Below are 22145 nucleotides of genomic sequence, written 5' to 3'. Positions count from 1 at the left end.
GTGAGAAAATAAAACTTTAGGGCTCCCTATTACATTGGAACATCGTTGGCAGCATTGGTAGAAAGGGAATGCTGAACAGTGACATTTACAGAAATGTTCTAAAAAGACTTTGTCATTCAGCTTTTTAACCCCATTCGGTCTTCAGCCCTTGCATTACTAAATTGTCTTAGCCAGCTTTGGAAGCACAAGTGAGATGGGACACCTGCTCAGGAAAACTGCCAAGGGAATTAGACAGTGGAACTTTTTATTTTGCCATGTGGACCTTGGTTTTTCATTGAGCATCAGTGTTGGTGCCAATAGTGTGAGCACAAAACTGTAAATGCAGCTGTTTGCCCATGTCACTGCAATCACTGAAGATGTCTGTCAAGGTACAGATGTAGTTAGATTGCTGCATCTCAGTGGAAGCTATTACAAATGAAAGTAATTGGACATGGTTTCAAAGGGCATTTTACAAGTTTAAAGTTGATGGTCTTGGAGAGACTACTAATATGCAATCTCTTGATTGAGGTCAGGAAGGGAGTTATAAATGGATAGTGATCTGATTTTTCTGTGTCTGCACCTGTAGTTTGTGGCAGAGTACCAGACATCACTAAAGGAATTAAAAAGTGTCCTCCTAACTTTTAAGTGGTGTTATGTCCACAAACATTTATGTATAGATGTGTAAATATGCATGCAAGTTTGGGAGTTTGCATATATAAAATTCATACGTGGCTTGACATGGCAAAAAATTGCCCTAACAGGAGCCACTGCTAACTCAGAAGCTGAGTGTGCCAAGAAATGGGAGATATGATTCATTCTTCTTTGATTCACAGTCTTTCCTGTGAGCTTTGCTGGGGTGTGTGTATGCATGTGTTTCTATTTTCAAAAAACACGTGAATGTTGACACAAAACACAGCATAGGTGTGGGAGGAAGATGAGGTCCTCATAGAGCTCTTCAACAACAGTTTACTTTCCTGTGGGTTTGTGATGAGGCAGGATGGCAGAAGGATCACAGCATCCTTATGAAGGGAACAGGGAACAAAAACCTTAGTTGATGAAATCCTGTGAGAATAAAATTCTTCACTGGAGCTGGAGATTGCTGACTACACGGTCCAGTAGGGGATTTTCAATATTACAGTAATATTTGAAAATGCAGGCTGACTTATACATTCGTCACATTACAAGGGCCATAAATTATCCTCAGAAGTGTGTAATGTTCAGGTGGCCAAGAAGGCCAGTGGCATCCTGGCCTGCATTAGGAATAGTGTGGCCAGCAGGAGCAGGGAAGTCATTGTGCCCCTGGACTCTGCATTGGTTAGGCTGCACCTTGAGTCCTGTGTCCAGTTCTGGGCCCCTCAGTTTAAGAAGGACATCGAAACACTTGAACGTGTCCAGAGAAGGGCAAGAAGGCTGGGGAGAGGCCTTGAACACAAGCCCTATGAGGAGAGGCTGAGGGAGCTGGGATTGTTTAGCCTGGAGAAGAGGAGGCTCAGGGGTGACCTCATTGCCCTCTACAACTACCTGAAAAGTGGTTGTAGCCAGGAAGGAGTTGGTCTCTTCTCCCAGGCAACCCGCAGCAGAACAAGGGGACACAGTCTCAAGCTGCACCAGGGGAAGTTTAGGCTTGAGGTGAGGAGGAAGTTCTTCACCGAGCGAGTCATTCGTCATTGGAATGTGCTGCCCAGGGAGGTGGTGGAGTCACCGTCCCTGGAGGCGTTCAAGAGGAGATTGGACGTGGCACTTGGTGCCATGGTCTAGTCATGAGGTTTGTGGTGACAAGTTGGACTCGATGATCCTCGAGGTCTCTTCCAACCTTAACAATACTGTGATACTGTGATGTTTGGGAAAGACCTAAATTTTTGAAGTTCTTGCTTCGTGTGTCCTTTCTAGAAAAAAAAAACAACAACCAAACAACAACCTACCAAAATCTGTATTTATTTGTGAGGAAATATGGAAGTCAACAATTACAAACGAAATTTGCTACCTGATGATATATAAAACCCAACCATTTAGTCCAAAGATGAAGAGATGACATGTGGGGTTTCCTTGAGCGCATCAAATGGTGTGTTGATCCTGGACCTGCTTATGTCAACACGGAGAGCGGAAATGCAAACGACAGACCAGCTCTGAGGAGGTGACCACTGCCGCAGGGCAGGCGAAGTGGCCCAGACCCATGGAGACAGTGGCTGTTTATTGAGACATACGTGAAGTTCCACTTTCCCACAGCCTGCCTTGTTAAGCCCACTGATTTATCTTTATTTTAACAGGTGCCCATCTCCCCAGTTGCCTTCCCATCCATTCCAAAGGTGCAACAATTAGTTATTTTTTTACTCCCATCCTTTTCTCACACAGTTTAGAGGTACAACATCTCTTGTCACCTCCAAGGCCTCACAGACATGAAGGCCATCTAAACATTCCATTATTACTCTCTTGTTTGGGTTTCCACAATAAATGTTGACACTAGTGCCATTATAGTAGCCACTGTGGTTCACTTGTATCCCTGAAATGAGCTTTGTAGTAACATGGGTGGCTGCCTTAACTTTGCTTCCGTTATTCATAGTGGTGGGCTATGCAGATGACAGTACTTATTAAAGGTGTGCTGCATGTATTGAAATCCCGTGATCTGTTATGCAGGAAAGGTATTAATGACTGCAATATCACACTACCAGTGTACTCCATTCATGAAAATTTTTGTCTTCAAGTGTGTGTGCTGTATAGAACAGAAATGTGTTCTTCTAAATCACCATTATTAAAAATTAGATCAACTCTGTTTCTCATTCAGTAGTATTTTCAGCACTTCATTAAATGGTTTCTTGTTCCAAGAATTTTAAGCTTCTGTCAAATTTGGAATTCTAGTAAACAACCTACTTAATTAGAATATGCTTAAATTTTACAGATGAGAGATGTGAGGCATAACATCTGTGTGCTGTCTTGTTTCCTGATTATCATCAGATACTCTAGTTTGCGCATTAGTTCTGATATTGAAAGGCACAACTACAAAGCGGTGTCCCGGGAGAGGGAATGTCTGTTGTAGTTACTGGTCTCCTTGAGCTGCAATGATTGATTAATTTGTGTCTTTTTCAAATCATGGCAAGAAATGTTAAAAGCAATTGGAAGCCATAGGCTTGCTGTGTTGAGCCCGATCCTTGGAATTGAGGTCTGGTAGCTTTGATAAAATAGGATGCCTTAAAAATAATTTAAAAAATAATCTAACCCCCTCAAAAAACTTGTTTTCATAATTTAGTAAGAATTATTTTGGGATGTAACTCCAGAGGGAAAGATTCTTATTACTGACTTGCAGAGAGGTAGGAATTCAGGTTTGCCGACACTCAAAATGTCATATGTGGTTCAGCTGGTTATCTAGAACACCTGACCCTCAATTCTGAACACTAAATCAAAAACCTCTATTGACACTCAAGCTCTGCAAGTGAACGTGGCACTTCGTAAACAATTACAGGAAAAAGTTCTTGTCCCAAAGCCTGCAATAAAAATCTGCAGCACTTGGCTGTCAGCGTCCTTGTAGTCTTTTATAAATGTGTAGTGTGGTGTTAGCCTTTGTAGAGTGTAAAGCAAAGAAAAAACTGGTAGTAGCTAGCAAAGGAAGCCTAAAATAAATAATAGTAGTAAAATCAGAAAGCAACACAGCATGAGACTCTATTTAGGCTTTCTAAGCAGAGGGGAGAACATGAAAGATACAAGCAAATAACGGACCTGGCAGGTGGGAAGAGAAGTGGCAAAGCATGAATGAGCATTTAGTTGGAGATGACGCTGTGCAAGCATTGGCACGTTTGAACTTTGGAAGTGAGAAGGATGTGAAAGAGGCAAGCAAGCAAAGAATGGATTTGGCAAAAAAACTGTGATGAACTGCCTGATAAATAAGGAAAAGAAGCAGATGATCTGCAAGTTAGACATCTGGATGTTTCTTCACAGATGTTTTTGGTTTTTTTTAAATACATTTGAAGTTGCTCTGCATTGGGGAAATGCAACACTCGACTGTTTGCGTCATCTGGAAAATAGAATTGTCATGGATTGAGTTGAACCTGCTGCTGTTATTTATACCATGCTGCAGTCATGCCAGCTTCAAAAAATGAAAGTGCTAACTGGAGCAAAGTATTATGGGCTTGAAGTTAAAATTGCAACATGGGAGGCTTCCTGCTCCAGTTGCTGCTTCTGGATTCTCAGGTGTTGGCTCTTCTATGCAGGCATGGCGGTGGAACATGTGGGAGTTGGGCAGCACTGGTTTTGGCTTTCTGTTTTATGCTGGGTTTTTTGCTGCTTCTGTAAATAGGCTAAGCTAAGGTAATCATTCATTGTATTATGAGATTATTAGCTAAGGTAATTATGGGTTATGATACCTCTGGTTATATTAAACTCCTATCTCTTTATCTCAACCCTGAGTTTTGTGTGTTACCTTTCCCCGCACTTTCATGTTGGGGGAGCAGGCAGGTTAGACCAGGCAGGTTAGACCTTTCACCAAACCACTGCAGGAATTTAAAAGGGTCTGTCAAAAAAACAGCCTCATCCTTAAGTAAACCAACAATCTGTATGGATTATAGTTTTAGAGGATTACCAATAACAACATTCAACTGTGTTTTCGTTCTGCACTCTGAGAACAGATGCCAGTGTGGTTTTCTGGAGTAGAGCACTGAGATTTACAGTATATCTTCTATTCTTCTTTAGCACACTTGCTTCCATCTACCTCCAGTTCTTCATATGGTATGAGAACAGCATTGATGTTATGTGCAGTGCCTGATCAGGAATGCCGAAGAGGACAGATGGAATTGTTCATGTGGCAAATGCAGACATTTCAAAGTCCATTTTTTCCTGAATAGGAATTAATTTAAGTGAAGTAGGTCATTCAAGTAATCATATGGTACACCTATTCTGTAGAGTTCTTCAAAACTAGTAACATTTCACTAGGTAAAAAGGATAACCTGTATTTTGCTTCACTCCTTTCTTTGAATTGCTGTTTCTTTTCAGAAATTTTCAAGTATTACAAGAATAGTCCAAATAAAATTCACCTGTGGGAAATACCTGAATGCAAAGGATTTTTTTTTTTCTTGAATTCTCTTTGAAAATTATTCTTTTTCTTCTTTAAGTACCATATTTTTTGCTAAATTAATTTTCTACCCTCTAATAGAATTAGGACATATTTAATTTAAATTATGAACTTGATTTACTTGAAGTTCATTAGAGATGTCGTAGGAAAATTTTTGCTTTATGTGTAGTAAGAGTCTGAAGTATTCTTGCTTCCAAGATCCCTTTGATTTTCCCATTTGGTGCACAGATTCAGAACAGGATCTGTGGGTTTCTTCTGCCATAGTTCTGTCATTTTGCAGGATCCCAGCATCATTCTCTGCATTATTCAGACCCCAAATAGCATTTATTTTAAAGTGGGTAGGAAAAAGAAGTGAAGGAAAGAATAATGTGAGTGTAAAAGCAGGCATTGCACACTTAAGGAGGCCACTAAATAAAAGAGTTAAGAGGTGACTGGATTTGTGTTTCAGGTATCTCCATGTGAGAAGTGTCGCTGTGAAGCCAATGGTGAAGTGCTGTGCACTGTCTCAGCTTGTCCCCAAACTGAGTGTGTGGATCCAGTGTATGAGCCTGATCAGTGCTGTCCTATCTGCAAGAATGGTAAGTGATGGCCGGCAGAACTAGAAGGGGGCTTCTGTTGGAGAGATCCATGTTGCTCTGCTCTCAGTTTGAAAAATAATTCCATGTTGTGCATGATTTGTGTCTCTTTCATGTGAGGAGTCGGATCTTCCCTTGACTGGGAGAGACTTGGTTCTGACCTACAGGGATTTTTGTTACCCTGGAGACAATTTGGGTGTTAATACGAGATATTCCTGTGGTTCTGGATACAAATATTGCATGAACTCATTGTGGGTAAGTTTTACATAGGCATCCAAAATGGAACTCAGGCTCTTCATGTTATACATCTTTCAACTAAAAGAGGAAATGGTGCTTTTATTCTCTTCTTATTTGTTGCCCTTTTGGAGATTCTTCTCTCTCTTTTATTTTTTTCCCTTTCCTAAGGCAAATCAAATGTACCTTATTGAGTTCATTTAATTTTCATAACTAAATGAACTAAACTCCCAAGTTTAATTGAATATTTTCCATAACTAAATTAGACAGAAAGTATCTCTACTCCCAGCAATGGCTTACATTAGATCAAAGTCTTGGTCTATTCAGAGGAAAAGATTACATGACACACTTGCTCATCACTTATAAAGGCAAATGATAACTTATTAATAGAAATGAAAGCTGCGAAATCTCAAATGAAATTATACTTAAAAAGAAAAAAAGTAATTTAAAAATATTCAGATAATCTACAGCCATTTATTATTTCTCTAGAATAGGTAGATTCCATTACATTAGTCAAAACAAACTGGTTAAAATTGTGGAAAAGTTAGGGGAGGAGAGGGCCTACAGCATATGCTTTCTACAAGTTCAACAATAGATGACAGGGAACAATTAATTGCATTGGAGGAGTTTCATTTGTATGGGTGTAAAAGTAGTTGCTTCACATACCTTAATTGGTTGTTACAATCCTGAAAGAATGTTTCTCTGCTGTACAGCTTGAGGGCACTCTGCTTTTGGAGATTAAGGCAGGCAAAATTGCCTAAAGAGGCAGTTCCTGAGAAAGACTGAATCTGGGGACTGGTGATGTGGTAGCGTCTGGAGGATCCTTTAGCGCACACTTAAAGGGAAGAGCCTTCCTGATGCGCTCACAAACTTTGTGTGTGCACCACACTGCTGCAGCTCCCCAGCTTGTAGTGACTCTTACATGTTAAGTGTGAGGCTTAAGTGCACGTTTAGTCTGTGTAGTCTTTCCCCCTGAATTTTTCCCAGCAGTGTTAACACTCTTTGGAGATGGGCTGACTTTCCATTTGTGCACGTTCGACATAATGCTCTGCAGTAGCCATCTCCCCATGGTGGGTTGACTTTGGATTGAGGTGGTACAGCAGTGCAGGTCTTGACTTACCTCTTTATATGAATCCCCCTAGGCATTTGCCAGAAATGGGGCCTTTTTAAAAAACTGTACACAAAACACACCTTAATTCCAAGCAGGCTGAATTACTTGGATCTGCCTGCAAGAAAAGAGTGGTCTTGTCCTCATCGTTTCAATCCCCAATATTGCTTGAATGTTCCTTAGATACAACCACAAGCTGGCATCCCTGACCCAGTTTCAGACCAAGGTGACCAGAGCTGTTTCCAGTAAGCTATACTGTCACTTTCTCTGCATGTCAGGGAACCAAGAGTGGCTTTCCTTGTTAGTTTTCAGAGGTGGAAAAAAGCTGTTAACAATAACAACAAAACCAAAGATAGTTCAGAAGCAGCTCAGCTTTTCTGGTTCAGCAGCTTTGGTACAATATCCAAATGAAATGTCTGAGGAATCCTCTTCAATCTGGGATGTGCATTTAGGAAAAAACCCAAACAGGCCATTTTCTTTCAGAGCTTCTTTTAAAGCACAGAACACATTCATTTTGCAAGGAACCTTAGTGAATTTCTGAATATTTTTAATTAGATTGGAGTAGAAACTACTGAACAAGAAAACCTAGCCTGCTTCGTCCCCTTGTTCTCAAGCCTACTGGAACAAATGTGCTGTGAATGTGAGTCAAGGAAAACAGTCATCGCCTTGTGCTTCAGGGTGGGTCATTTCAGCAATGACATCAACAAAATCATGTTAGTGACCCAAAAGAGCCTGGGTGATGTTCAGGGAGCTCACCTACATATTCTGAGTGGTGGGACAGGTGGAACCATGGAAAGCAAACAAGCAAGGTGACCACTATCATAACCTGCATCCCACCCTTGGCAGAGCAATAAAGAGTGAGGAGTGAAGTTTGGTTTCTCTACATTTACTAACGCTGATTTCCCTGCCTTTCCCTTCACTTCATAAACACTTTCCCAACTTGCCTTGCCTGATGATTACTGGCAGTGAACCAGCAAAGTGAGAGCTGAGAAAATACATCTGTCACTGGGAAGACCACATACAAATGCCTGATTAAGACTTATGGAGGAGATCCAGTGAAAGCCTGTGATTATTAGAAATGAATGAATTCAGTCTCTTGACAGATAATGAAACATTATGTTATCCTGTGTGGGAAGGAGGGGTGTAGTTGACTTTCCCAACCTGATTCCACAAAAGTGCTGGCAGCACTTTGGATAATGGACAGATGGGTAGCTGCATACGAGGCTTAATCAGCTGCATGCATGTATACATACAGATTTACTTTGAATGTAAGCAGCAGTGAATGGAGTGTTCTTGCAGAAGGAAAAATAGTCTTATGTGTATGATTCCATAATGTTCTACAACTGTCAAGAAGGAGTATAGATGCTTTCATAGCTGAGGATTTTATTTTCTTCTTTCTGGTCAGGGACAGGGAGTACTTAAAAAAAGTGTCTGCTCTGAAAAGTAGCCTCTGAAAGGTGACATCTCACTCAGAAAAACTTGGGATAAGGGAAATTTGCTTTATGTGTTTTAAGTCACTACAGCTAAGGACGCTGGTTTTGGCTTATCTTATGTACACTGCAAGAAAGCAAGGTGGGAACAGAGGGGAGTGGAACAGAGGCATTCTTCTTGTGCAGGCTTCATGCTTTTGGTAACCAACAGCAGCAGTAACAAAAAAAAAAAAGAACCCAAAATAATCTAGAATGTGAAATCCCATTTCAGAGTTGCATTAAGTGTTAGGTGCTCAGTTCATATCTCCTCCTGGTTTAGAGTAGCAGCAACATGCTTACTTCTGTGGAAGCCCTCCCTGTTCACAGATATATCAATAAGCTCAGAATTGGGTACAGACATTTTTACAGTTCCTGTGGAGTGAAGGGTAAAGATAATAGGCATAACATTCCCTTTCCATTAGAAAAAGGCTGGGCACTTGTCACTGATTCATTTGGGGCAGTGGGAGTGAATGGAGGGTTAATAGAGAAAGTGAATTATCCTGTTAGATTCAATTACCTTGGTTGTCTCTTCCACTTCTGTCTCCAATATTAAAGTCCTAATAGGCATACGCAGCTGAATGCTGCTTTGCATGAAGCGTGCAGCCATGGAGCAGTCAATGGAGTTAAGGGTGGCCCTGCTTGTGCTGGTGTCTTTGTAGGACGATGAGGTTAAACCTGCAGCCCACATGGAGCCCAGAGGGGAAGGTGTGGATACTCAACCAAAAAGCAAAAGGTCCCCAAGATATGTTTATTTCATTATATAGCTGAAAGATTTCCCTAGACAAGATGAAATTGATCTTAGTGCCTTCCTAGCATTTGTCTGTCTGTGTGTCAGTGTTGTTTCTCTGTCTGCAGCAAAGAGAGCTGCTCTTCTCCTGTCAGCGAAGGCTCATAGCTGCGCAGTTGAAAATACAAGTGCTGATGCCCAGGCGTCATGTTCTCAGGGCTGTAACACGCGCAGGAGAGGCCACATCTGTCCCCCTTGGATGTGCAATAGAGAGGCTTTATTCTGGATGCAGGTGCCTTAGGTGGGGTGACTCGGGACCTAATTTCATATTTGGGCTCATAGTTATGGTTTAATTGCATGTGTCATGTGGCTGAAATGGTTGCCTTTAGGAAGGTCGAGGTCTAACAGTATGCAACCAGATAGTGTGAATGGTCATGGGTTTATATACCTGTATGGTTGAGTCTGACTCCCTGAAACTTGCTATAGTACCTTTATGTACAATTACAATGTTAAGACATGAAGTTGAGAATGCTTCAGAATGGCAAGTAGGGCAAAAACCTGATAAAGGCTGGCAGAGCTGCCATCCTTTTTTGTGATTCACCATGGGACTCAAATCTATTAAAAATGTTGCTGGTCAAAGGGTACCATAGCCCATGTAAGCTGTTATCCCTCTAAAAGCCAGGTGAACAGAAGGTATGTTGGGCTGAGGGACCTGTTAAGCTTTAACAAGGCAAAGGATGTTTATTTTGGGAGGATAAAGGGAGAGCTACAGCTTGGCAGCTCTCATGTGAGCTGGCTGTTTGTTCTTCCTGTCTTTGCTCAAGCACCATGGCAAATCAGACCAGTAAAAGTTAATGTAAACAGTGTGTTTAAATAAAATATGATATGCCCTCAACCATATATGCCTTGATCTCAGTGATGAAGAATGTGTCTTAATGCTGTCCAGATAAATGTCAAGGCAGGACTATCACAAACTTCAGGAATTTACTTTCTGTGAAATTTAAATAAACAGTGCCTTTTATTGTCATCTCTTCCTCTTTCAATTTTAGTGTTAAGTACCTGTTTCAGTCATGCTTTGGCAGCTAATTTATATGTAGTAAAGAAGACCCAGCAGTTTTAAAGCCTGAGAGTGATTCTTCAGTCTACATTAGGTAAGGAATTAAATCAGCTGTTGGGGTCATGGTGGTCTCTTCTAGATGTAAAACGTAGGAATCATAGAATGATTCTAAAGTCTAGTTTATAAGATTGAAACAGTATTTCATTTATTAAAAACAGGATTTACATGAAAAAATAATAACAAGAAATTACTTCAGACTAATACTAGTTCCACCCATACTGTATGTGCCAATGTGATTTTTTTCCTTCTGATGTGTTTAGTTCAGGCATTTGGATGCCTGTGTATGCAGGGTAGTATTTGTTCCTTGTGCGTACAGGAGTCACTTAGCAAAACCTTCTGCATAAACTTCCAGTTTTAGTAGGTTGCATTTCATAAAATTATTTGTAGTATGGGAGAGTTAACCAGATAATATTAATGTTTCAGGGGGAAAAAGCCCACCATTTCATGAACAGCTGTGTGTGATTAAAATTGCCTAGTGAATATGCAGGTAGGTTGAAAAACTGTAGCAGATAGTTTGCCAGCTATTTATTGGGGGGGAAAAAAAAAAGCATCATCAGACTTGCTTCTTATAGGCCACATTGGGTATTTGAAGTGGTTGGTAGGTGAAGCAAGCAAACTATCTGCAGTAGTTTTATTGTTAGTTTCTGCTGCTGATGAATTTGAGAGGAAGTTTAGTCTGTCTTCTTAATTCAAGGAATTTGTTTAACTCCATTCACTTCTTTGCTCACCTCTTTCATTTTCTCTCTCTACTCTGGGAAGAGCAGTGGCTGCACAAGCTACACAGGCTTCCTCTGCCTTTTGTTCTTGTGCCATTCTTTTCTACTTAGATCAGAACCTGTTTAAATGTTCATGGATTACTGCTGCAAGTTGTGCTGATCAAAAGCTTGTGATAAAACCACACAGGCACTGTGTTTTCCAACTCACATACATGTGCACGCATGCACACAGGTATGAGATGCAGTGTTGACTTGGTATTTTCATGTTGATCCAGCTATGAATGTTAGATGTTGCTATTTCCTGTAAGAACTTTTATTTACTGTACAAGTCACATTGACTTCCAGGCAGGGTTTTTTTCTTCCCTAATGATAAAAAATTGTCAGAGGATGAGAAAGATCTTGCTAAAGACATGGCAAAAGTATCCTGTTGTACTGTGACAAACTGGTTACCAGCTCAAATCTATCTATATAGTGTATATGCATTGCATATAAGTAGTGTGTGTACACATTTTTATTCTTTTTTTTTTCACCAAGAAGCCAAAGTGCTTTCAGCTGGGAGTTCTGCTGTCAAAAGGCAGCAGTAAGTGTCCGTGAATGTGTAGCATCCTGTCATTGTATTCAGACATGTAAGGACAATCAAAAATGACACTAGTATTCGGTATTTAAAGTAGTACTTCAGTGAAAGGATATGGAAGAACCTAATAAAATTTTAAAGTAGTGTATCCTCTAAGCTTTCCAGAACTTACTTTGCAATATTTTCTCATTACAGGCTGCCACAGTGAGCCTGAGGATCATTTCTTCGGCAGTCATTTTTTTCTCCTCTTACCTGATACTGCAGGCTTAACTTATATATCAGAGATAGATTCTGCTGTATCAGTCACTTTGATGACAGCTGCTTGCAGGGGGGGGTCATGTTACTGGGGGTAGAAGCAAAAGTCAGTGATGATGTGCTAAACAATTGCTTAGTGGTGATGATCCAAGTTCCTCATGGTGGAGTCAGAACTTCAGTGTGTTGCAGCTCCCGGGTTTTTAAAAGGCGTTTTGCTTCAGCTCCAGGAGCAGAAAGATGAAAATGCTTTCTGTGCTGATAGAAGAAACAGAAACCCTGAAATCTTTGGATCTGAGTCTGGCAACTTGCATATATGTAAAGAAAAACAAAATAAAACAAAAAACCAAACAAAACCAGGAGAAAATAGAGGTCTAATGTAATGATGCTCACCCGGGCAGTTTCACATATCTGTTGTCCTGGATAGTCCTGGATGCTGGCTTTGGTTCAGACAGGAAAACACCTTCATGCTAATATCCAACCACAGTACTGGAGTAAAGAGTCTGCTATTGCTTGATTTGTCTTCCCTGGCAGATTCTCTTTTACTTAGAGATGCAATTGGGGATTTGCATGTTTTCTAGTGAATCAGCTGACCTGTGCTCCTCAAAATGAAGTCATCAGTTGCTTTGTGTTTTTGTTAGCTTGTTTTAAGTTCTTCATATAAGACTTTTCTGAGTTTGCACTGCTGTTCTATCTATACAAATATGTGAAAATAGGTAAGATGCTAAAAAAATTTAAATCCTGGAGTTCATATTCCTCCTATGGCCCCAGTATTTATTCTTTGCTGTTAAAAGAAAGTTCAGAAAACTAACTGTAAGGGAGCTAAAGTTTTTCTTACATTCAGTCTTGTTCTTTATGCTCTTCATTGGAGAAAGTATTACCAGTGTTAATTTTGCTCCCTCAGTCTGCTATTGGATGTGGAGCCCCTATTACAAGAGGGATGTGGAGGTGCTGGAACGTGTCCAGAGAAGGGCCACAAGGATGATCAGAGGGCTGGAGCACCTCTCCTGTGAGGACAGACTGAAGGAGTTGGGGCTGTTCAGTCTGCAGAAGAGAAGGCTCCGAGGTGACCTAATTGTGGCCTTCCAGTATCTGAAGGGGGCCTACAGGAAGGCTGGGGAAGGACTTCTCAGGATCTCAGGTAGTGATAGGACTAGGGGGAATGGAATGAAGCTGGAGGTGGGGAGATTCAGGCTAGATGTGAGGAGGAGGTTCTTCACCATGAGAGTGGTGAAGCCCTGGAATGGGTTGTCCAGGGAGGTGGTCGAGGCCCCGTCCCTGGAGGTGTTTAAGAGCAGGCTGGATGAGGCTCTGGCCAGCCTGATCTAGTGTAGGGTGTCCCTGCATATGGCAGGGGGGTTGGAACTAGATGATCCTTGTGGTCCCTTCCAACCCTGAATGAAACTATGAAACTATGAAACTATGTCTATTTTAATTTTGATGTGTCAGTAATTGAAATTGTGACAAAGATTTGGGGGCCATGTACTATTCCAAGGTCTGAAGCACTTGTGTGCATCTCACTAAATGCTATATACTTGTAATATTTCCTGTCACTTGAACATTTTACTGTTTGGTTAAATCAGGAGCTTTCTGATTCTGAAACTCTCTCTTGTTTCAGATACAGTTACCATAGGTTAGTGCATTACCCAATGCTAGCTGAGCCACCGTCACTGTCTATGTGAGCTCTGAGTTGCATTATATGCTGGAAATCCCATTTGTGTATAGAAACTATGTCCTATCTACATACTATAGCAGTGAGACTACAGGGCTGATTATTCTTTTGAAGTATGATTAAAAGGAGCAGTGAAAAAAGATACACCACTTGGATGTTTATATTCTTTTGGGGGTTTTATTTTTATTTCATGGCATCCAAGAGTGCTTTCCTTTATGAGGAGGCAGAAGTTTATATTAAGGTGTTGTTGTGTGTTAGTATATTGGCAGTGTATCACTCCAATGATAAATGATGTATTCAAAATCCCCTTTTACTTGTAAAAGCAATATTTTTCACAGGAAGTTAAGGTTGAGGTGTTAAAGAAGAACTAAATTAATCCAGGTGATTTACTGATTGACAGAAGCAGGGAACTGGCTGATTTTATTAAACTCCATTTCTTAACAGTTTGCTCTTTTGTGGTTTGTGCTTTGCCTTTCCAGGAAGGATTTCTAATGCAAAGTCTGCCTTAACTCATCATAACTCCTTATTCTCCAGGATAGGTCTTGCATGAGCATAATAGCAATCTTGGAAGGTTTTTTTCCAGTCCTGTCTAAACTGTGTTTGTAAATGAAGTATTGGAAAGCCTGTTCCATTTCCTGACATCAGTTTGACCAGGGGCTGTCTTGTACACCTCTGCCTTTGTTTGGAAAAGGATTCTGAAGGCGGAGTTATGACAGGTTCTCAAGGGAGAGGCTAAAAGCTTCTAATATTTATTATTAGTATTTGTAAAATTGAGGTGCTTGAGTTTCTTGTTGCTCTAAATAATGTCTTACTGTTTCAAACTGTTGCACTGGGGAATTCCCCTGCACCATGTGCTGTGAGAATCTTGAATTAAGTCCCTGACAATTACTTTTGCCCAGCAGGCCAACCATCTTTATCAGTCGGAGACACAAATACTTTTCCTAATTTAAAACCTTGATCTTTAAGTTGGAAGCAGCTTTTACTTCATGAACCTTTGGATTGCTTCCATGGGGATAATTATCTGTGCAGTTTTTCCTTCTTGAGCATGTTCAGCTGTAAAGCAGTGATTTAAAGGGGGAAAAAAAAAGTAAAGAAGCGTTTTAAAGTAAATTCTTACTTCAGTTACTGTAATTATTAGCATCCCAAATATGATTTGCAACCCAAAACTTTGATTACTATTTTCATTTAGGAAAGCCCTCTCATTATTTAATTTTTTCCTGCCTACGCTGGTGCTAGTTAAATTTTCAAGAGACAAGTCACTTCCTATAGGAAAACATTGCTCTGTTCTAAAAGCCCTGTTCTTTTGCTGATTCTTCAGCTACTTGTTCTGTGCTGGCAGCCCTTGGATGAGGGTGCCTATTAAGAAAGCTGCACACATAAATCCAGTTTACCTCATGGTGTCATTGGTTAAGCGTGTTTTTCTCCTGCATCATTCCTTCTCATGTTACAACACAGTGCTATTGCATGCAGATTACTGACAAACTTTCTTTGAAGTTCTTGCAAGCAGCAAATCACATACTGTTTATATTGCCTGCAGAAATTATAACTGTACCTTCCAATGGAATTGATCAGATCTGGCAAAAGGGAAAAACAAGCAGTGCATTGCAACGACTCTTTAAAAATACTGTTTGGTCAATAGTACTGAATAAAGAAGATCTATATCCAAGCAATTACTTTGGGGCCTCCTGTGTTGGAAACGTTTGTTCAAAATGTTAGCTCCTCTTTCTCAAAGATAGTTTCACAAGCATGTGATGTTAATTGCTATCTCCAGAATAAGTGAAGTTGTAGTTTCTGTTCCTGTATGATAGCATGATCTCGAACCCTCTCCAAAATTTTGGAGGGGGTTTAACACTGGTTAAACTGGGTGATTTCTAGGGAGGCAGGTAGTTAATGAATTCTATTTAAAGGTAGAAGGAAGTAGGGACTGTTAATGGTATTGTATGAAGCCAAGTAACAAGAGAGCACAATAGTAAATGAAATTCAATAAATCATATGCCAGATAGTAAAATAAATTGCTTGCATGTATTTTGGTGGCCTCTTGTTAAGTTGTCTGCCAAGCGTTTTTAGTTAAATAGCAATGAGAAATACTCTAAACATCTGCCAGACATCATTAAGAAAGGCTTGTATTTATTGCAAGTGTGCTCTTATATAAAGACTGGTTCCTCTGCACCTGAATTGTGTAATCTTCATGTTTGCTGAGCACTCAGCAAAAAGAGATTGCAGAAGTAGGGCTGCTTAGCCTGGAGAAGAGGAGACTCAGGGGTGACCTTATTGCTCTCTACAACTACCTGAAGGGGGGTTGTAGACAGGCAGAGGTTGGTCTCTTCTCCCAGGTAGCCAGCACCAGAACAAGAGGTTGGTCTCTTCTCCCAGGTAGCCAGCACCAGAACAAGAGGTTGGTCTCTTCTCCCAGGTAGCCAGCACCAGAACAAGAGGACACAGTCTCAGGCTGCACCAGGGGAGGTTCAGGCTGGAGGTCAGGAGAAAGTTTTACACAGAGAGAGTGATTGCCCATTGGAATGGGCTGCCCGGGGAGGTGGTGGAGTCTCCATCACTGGAGGTGTTCAGGAGGAGACTTGACAGGGTGCTTGGTTGCATGGGTTAGTTGATTAGGTGGTGTTGGATGATAGGTTGGACGTGATGATCTTGAAGGTCTCTTCCAACCTGGTCTGGTCTGGTCTGGTCTGGTCTATTCTATTCTATTCTATTCTATTCTATTCTATTCTATTCTATTCTATTCTATTCTATTCTGTTCTATTCTATTCTATTCTATTCTAAAGTACAGAGCAGAGCAGCAAAAAAGCTGAATATTCCTCTGTGAGAGTAAATGAGGTCTCTAGTAGTGATAGCACATGAATTTAAAATTGCATGACAAAGCATGGTGCCTGGGGGAGAGGGATAGTACCAATGCAAGTCTTTTTTGTGCTCACAATACAAAGTCAAGAGCAAAGCAAGAAAATCAAAAGATGTTGTATGTGGTAACATCTTTAATGCACCATGTAATTAACCCATGAACACACTGCAGAAGATAGTGCTGGTGCTGTTTCCTAGGATTAACATAAAGATCATGTCTTTGATAGAAGGAATAAAATACCTTAATCTAGCTACAGTGAAACTGCATGGGATGACATGCTGTGAAGCCTGGTAGAAACCTGCTTGCAGGAGTCCGGTGTCATATGAGCCAAAATGTAACATTACTGTGTCTCACTGTCCCCATCTTAAAATCACCTTTTTCAACTACCTCTTTTTAAAGAAGTTTGCAGAAAAACAGTTACACTATCTTGGCTTTAGCTCAGCCAAACCCATCCTGGAAGTACATGTACCTTCTCATTAAGGCATACCTAATTAAGAGATCTTTAAAGCAGCAGCAATTCTTTTCCCACACAACCACTGCACAATCATCGTAGTGTGTGCTGGGACACTACAGCACATTGCTCAGTAATGCAGGTGGTGGAGAAGAGACCTAATGAAAATGCCTTTTGGCATAATCTGTTCTCAGCTATCCCATCCAGTTTTATTTAAATGACCTAAAGGTAGGTCACTCATAAATTGCTTGTGTAACAGCTATTCATACTAAGACTTCAGAGATTGGTTGAAGGACTCTCTGTAGTTTGTGTGTGTTTAATATAATCTGCTGACAGGCTAATTAAGAAAAAATAAAAGGCTCAGAAGCAAATAAATTATAGCAGTTTATGGAGTTATTTGTTATGTCAATGTAACAGAGATTGTGCCACACCACAATGGAAAGCTAATTATTTTCCTGCTTTGGCAGCTTGCTGGCCTGATATATTGCTAATGAACAGATTAGCTGGAGGTTTGGCAGCCACTAACATGAGCAAATTAATGTTTTTAAGACCAGTTCATACTGAGGTCCAAGCCAGGTAATGATTATGACAACTTAAAGGAAATTCTGCATCCATTATTTAGTGTGTATCTCTCTCTCTCTCTTTTTTCCATAGATATTTGAATCTAATTTTGTGTGTACATCCCTGAGCACTCATAGCTGAAAGAAGTGAGGAAGTCTCATTATGCATTCTGTGATTCTGTGATCAGCTGGTTTGTAGCCTAAACATTAAATCTGCAGGCTCAGTTTTGATTTCAGTATGTTTAAATGTGGCATGTTCTCCCATGTTTGTTGTGTTTTGCTGTGATTGGTAAGCTGATAAATCATGAAAGAATCATCAGGTCTGAGCTTGGGGGAAGCAAGGTCCAGGTGTGTTGCCAAAGGCTGCCTGGTTTAATGGCAAGCAGTTGTTTATTGAGCACACTCTTTATATGCCTATGGTGCTGAAAAATAGCCAGTCCATGTTTTTTCTTGCTGGCAGCTTATTCAGCAAAGTAGTTTTGTCTGCTGCACAGTTTTCATGATAATGTATTTGTCAGTGTGAGAGGACTTCCTAATTTCACATGAATGGAGTGTTTAGTCTTCAGTCTTAGTTAAGTTTGTTCTGACAGCTGATTCTTTACAGTCAAAATGACTGGAGATTCAAGTCAATTATCTTGATATACATGGGTTTGTATCTGTGCATACATTTTGGTACATGCTCCTTCAGGACCCTGGTGCTCTCCTCTGTGGCTCTGCTGCTGTCTGTGCAGTCACCTGGCTACAGCTGTGCATCAGAAGACACTTCCATGGAAATCCCTGTGGTATCACCTAAGTGGAAGAGCAGTCCTGGAGCCTTTACAGTCCTTGAAGCAAGTGTTGGGTAGGGCAGAAGTTTCTGGTTGCTGGTTTTGAGGACTGCTAGCAGAGACAAATATTCAGGATGGATTGATAGAAAGTGAAAATCTTCCCTAATACAAGTCATGTTAGTGTAAATGAAATGCATGAATTACAACATCTGGACAAAAAGAGAAGTGCAAAAAGGAAATTTTCAAGATTCAGACAATGTAAAATGTACTCATATTTACCCCAAGCTAGGATAAGCTCCAAAGGTAGTTCTCATCCTTTGAGATCCAGTTGGCAGATTTCTAGCCTTCTGACTAAGTGTATTCTTTATACCTGTGTATGTGTAAGTATATGCTACAGAGGTTATCAGACATCTTGCTTAATGAAAGCATATCCTACTTTTGAAACACCTTCTCAGAATGTTTCCCTGCATTGGGAAATGGCTGTACCCTCTTCACTTCCCAGATATTTGGGACAAAGTTTTAGTTTTGAACTGGGCAAGGGATAATGGTTTTAAAGTAAAAGAGGGTAGATGGAGACTACATCTAAGAAAGAAATTCTTTTACAGTGAGGGTGGTAAAACATTGGAACAGGTTGCCTAGAGCAGTTGTGGATGCCCCATCATTGAAAATGTTGAAGGTCAAGGTCACAGAACCACAAAATTATTGAGGCTGGAATAGACCTCCAAGATCATCAAGTCCAGCCTATAACCTAACACCACCACATCACCCTGACCATGTTAATAAGTGCCACATCCAATCTTTCCTTAAACACCTCTACGGTCTGCAACTCCACCATCTCCCTGGGCAGCCCATTCCCCTGTCTAATTACCTTTTCTATGAAGAAGTGCTTCCTAACATCCAACCTAAACCTCCCCTGGTGCAGCTTCAGGCCATGCCCTCTGGTCTTGTCACAAGTTGCCTGGAAGAAGAGCCTGATGCCCACCTTAGTACAATTTCCCTTCAGGTAGATGTAGAGTGTGATAAAGTTCCCCCTGAGTCCCCTCCAGGCTAAACAGCCCAGCTCCCTCAGCCTCTTCAGTCTCATTGCTCTCTTCTGGACCCACTCCAGCACCTCAATATCTTTCTTGAAGTGAGGGGCCCGGAGGTGAGGCCTTACCAGTGCTGAGTACAGGGGCAGAATTACATCCCTAGTCCTGCTGGCCACACTATTCCTGATACAGGCCAAGATGCCATTGGCTTTCCATGCCCTCTGGGCATGCTGTTGGCTCATGTTCAGCTGTTGTTGCCCAGAACTCCCAGATCCCTCTCCAGCCATTCATCCCCCAGTCCGTAGCGCTGCATGGCGTTACTGTGGCCAGTGTAGGACTGTGCACTTGGTCTTGTTACCTCATACCGTTGGCCTCAGCCCATCGACCCAGCCTGTCCAGGTCTCTCTGAAGTGTCTTCTTACCCTCCAGGAGATCAACACTCCCCCCCAGCTTGGTGTCATCCATGAATTTACTAACAGTAGTCTTGATCCCCTCACCCAAGTCATCAGTACAGATGCTGAATAGAACTGGGCCCAGTACTGATCCCTGGGGGACACCACTGATCACAGGACATCAACTGGATGCTGCACCATTCACAACCACTCTCTGTACCTCGTCATCCAGACAGTTTTTAATCATAGAATTGTTAGGGTTGGAAGGGACCTCAAGGATCATCTAGTTCATGCAAGAACATCCGGTGCATGGCAAAGTAGAACTGTGTGCCTGTGTTGGGATATGCAATGTGTTTGCAGGCTATGCCTATAGAAAGGTTCTGGAAAAATTACATTTTTAGCTTCCTAAGAAGCCAGGCCAAGGGGGTACAGGAAAAGACACTGTCAGTCACTGCAGCTGACTAAGCCAGCCCTCATCTGCATGGAAGTGATGGGACTCTTAAGGAACTGCTTTTATCTTTTGCTTGTGAACTTCCAGAGTTTCTTGTCTTGGGGGTTGCAATAGCTGCTTCATTCATGACAGATTGCACTTTGCAGTAATTGGCACTGGGTGTAATCTTTCCTGGTTTAGTGCATATTGGCATGGAAGAGAATTATGTGACATGACAATGCCTGGGAAATAACAGAGTAGCCTCATGTGAACGTGATTATTATCAGTATGGATTTGAGCATTATGGTACATACAAAGGAAGGAAAAACAAGGAAATACAGACATGATGGGGAAAGAAAGGAAGCCTCTCCCTGGTTTTAGGGAAAGCATGGTATGTTATGTGGCCTTTGTAATTCTAACATGATTAACTTATTTTCAAGCCTAAGATTATTTGGCTATATTTATCTTTATAATTCTAGAAAAGCAATGTTATTTAAATGGGTGTCATGCCTTCCATTTTATAGAAGGTGCAGTGACATTTCCATTTTAGGCTGCCTCAAAGTCTTGACTTCCCCAATACTGTTTTAGTATGACAAACCAGCCCCAGTGATAATTAAACAATGGCTTAACATAAACACATATGTATGTACTTTCATCATTCTCATAGAGAGACAGCTGAATAGTTCCAGCAGTGAGCAATCAGTGCCCTTTTCCATAAGGAAAATTCAAGGAATGCCCAAACACCAATGATTTGATAACGCACAACGTGTACCCACAGGAACATCAAGCTTCGGGATGAATCAGTACAGATGAATTGTTTCGGGGTTTGATAACATGACATAGATTTATTCAGTCAGCCTTTGTTTCTCACATATTTTTGTGAGGAAGATCAGTGATCTGTCTAAGCCTAATTATTCCATCTGGCGAGGGTGCTTGAGGCACACAAGTTGCTGCAGTTCATGTACACAAAGAAATTTGTGGTTAGTACCTTATTTATTCAGCTTTGACTCCTCAGTTGAATGGAAGGGTATCTCTTGGCAGCTGCACTGCCCAGGGTAGCCTTAATAGTCACTCTGGGAAAGGACTGAAGTTCACATCTCCACCTTAAAGGAGAGAGCTTCCTCTGCTGCTCCAAGAACTCTTGATTTCATCCTGTTCTGTTTTTTACATTATTGTAATGGTCTTAGAGGCCAGTTAAAAGCTCTGTATTGGTTCAGAATTTATTTTCAAATTTTAGAAGGTTTTTTCCATTCTTCTGATACCAATTATATGTTAGGTGGACTTTTCAGAAAGACCTCCAGGTCTTCAAGATGCAGCATCGTACAGATTGCGTTGTCTTATTTTACGTCTTTATACAGACAAGCAAAGCCTAACCATCCCCAGTGCATTTCTGCCACATGCTGCCTCTATAATGTACACAAATAATGTGTACAAAGAGCACTAGTGGAGTAAGTACCATGTCAGAGAAGGGACATTGTGTCTCTCCACAACTGCTTGGAAGGAGGTTATAGTGAGGTGATTGGTCTCTTCTCCCAGGTAGTAAGTGACAGGATCAGAGGAAATGGCATCAAGTTGCACCAGGGGAGGTTTAGATTGGATATTAAGAAAAATGTCTTCACTGGAAGAGTGGTTAAGCATTGAAACAGGCTGCCTTCGCAACTGGTGGATTCTCTGTCCCTAGAAGTGTTCAAAAAACATGTAGATACTGGTCGATGGTAGGCTGAACATGAGCCTGCAGTGTGCCCAGGCAGCCAAGAGGGCCAATGGCATCCTGGCCTGCATCAGGAACAGTGTGGCCAGCAGGAGCAGGGAGGTCATTCTGCCCCTGTACACTGCACTGGTTAGGCCACACCTCGAGTCCTGTGTCCAGTTCTGGGCCCCTCAGTTTAGGAAGGAGGTTGACTTGCTGGAATGAGTCCAGAGAAGAGCAACAAAGTTGGTGAGGGGTTTGGAACACAAGCCCTATGAGGAAAGACTGAGGGAGCTGGGGTTGCTTAGTCTGGAGAAGAGGAGACTCAGGGGTGACCTTATCACTCTCTACAACTACCTGAAGGGAGGTTGTAGACAGGCTGATGATGGTCTCTTCTCCCAGGCAGCCAGTACCAGAACAAGAGGACACAGTCTCAGGCTGCACCAGGGGAGGTTCAGGTTGGATGTTAGGAAGAAGTTCTATACAGAGAG

General features: G+C 41.3%; 1 protein-coding gene across 5 annotated transcripts in view; it reads left to right on the top strand.

The window, feature by feature from the left end:
- VWC2 (von Willebrand factor C domain containing 2) overlaps window positions 1-22145 on the top strand; it is a 60130-nt gene that overhangs the window by 3588 nt on the left and 34397 nt on the right. For 3 of the 5 annotated variants that reach the window (XR_010988472.1, XM_068147722.1, XM_068147723.1), the window contains exon 3: window positions 5487-5616. Coding sequence is in view for 4 of the 5 variants with exons in the window: in XM_068147722.1 (XP_068003823.1) it covers window positions 5487-5616 (130 nt within the window). In the remaining variant the exon portion in view is untranslated. Of the gene's footprint in view, window positions 1-5486; window positions 5617-10200; window positions 10303-10691; window positions 10756-22145 lie in introns of those variants that run through there. The other 2 variants (XM_068147725.1, XM_068147724.1) reach the window with 2 other exon arrangements.

The sequence above is a fragment of the Melanerpes formicivorus genome, unplaced genomic scaffold, assembly GCF_026170545.1.
Source record: "Melanerpes formicivorus ecotype bairdi unplaced genomic scaffold, bMelFor1.0.p_v2 SCAF_15, whole genome shotgun sequence".
In the NCBI taxonomy this organism is placed as follows: domain Eukaryota; kingdom Metazoa; phylum Chordata; class Aves; order Piciformes; family Picidae; genus Melanerpes; species Melanerpes formicivorus.
This window is presented reverse-complemented; position numbering and strand designations above follow the sequence as displayed.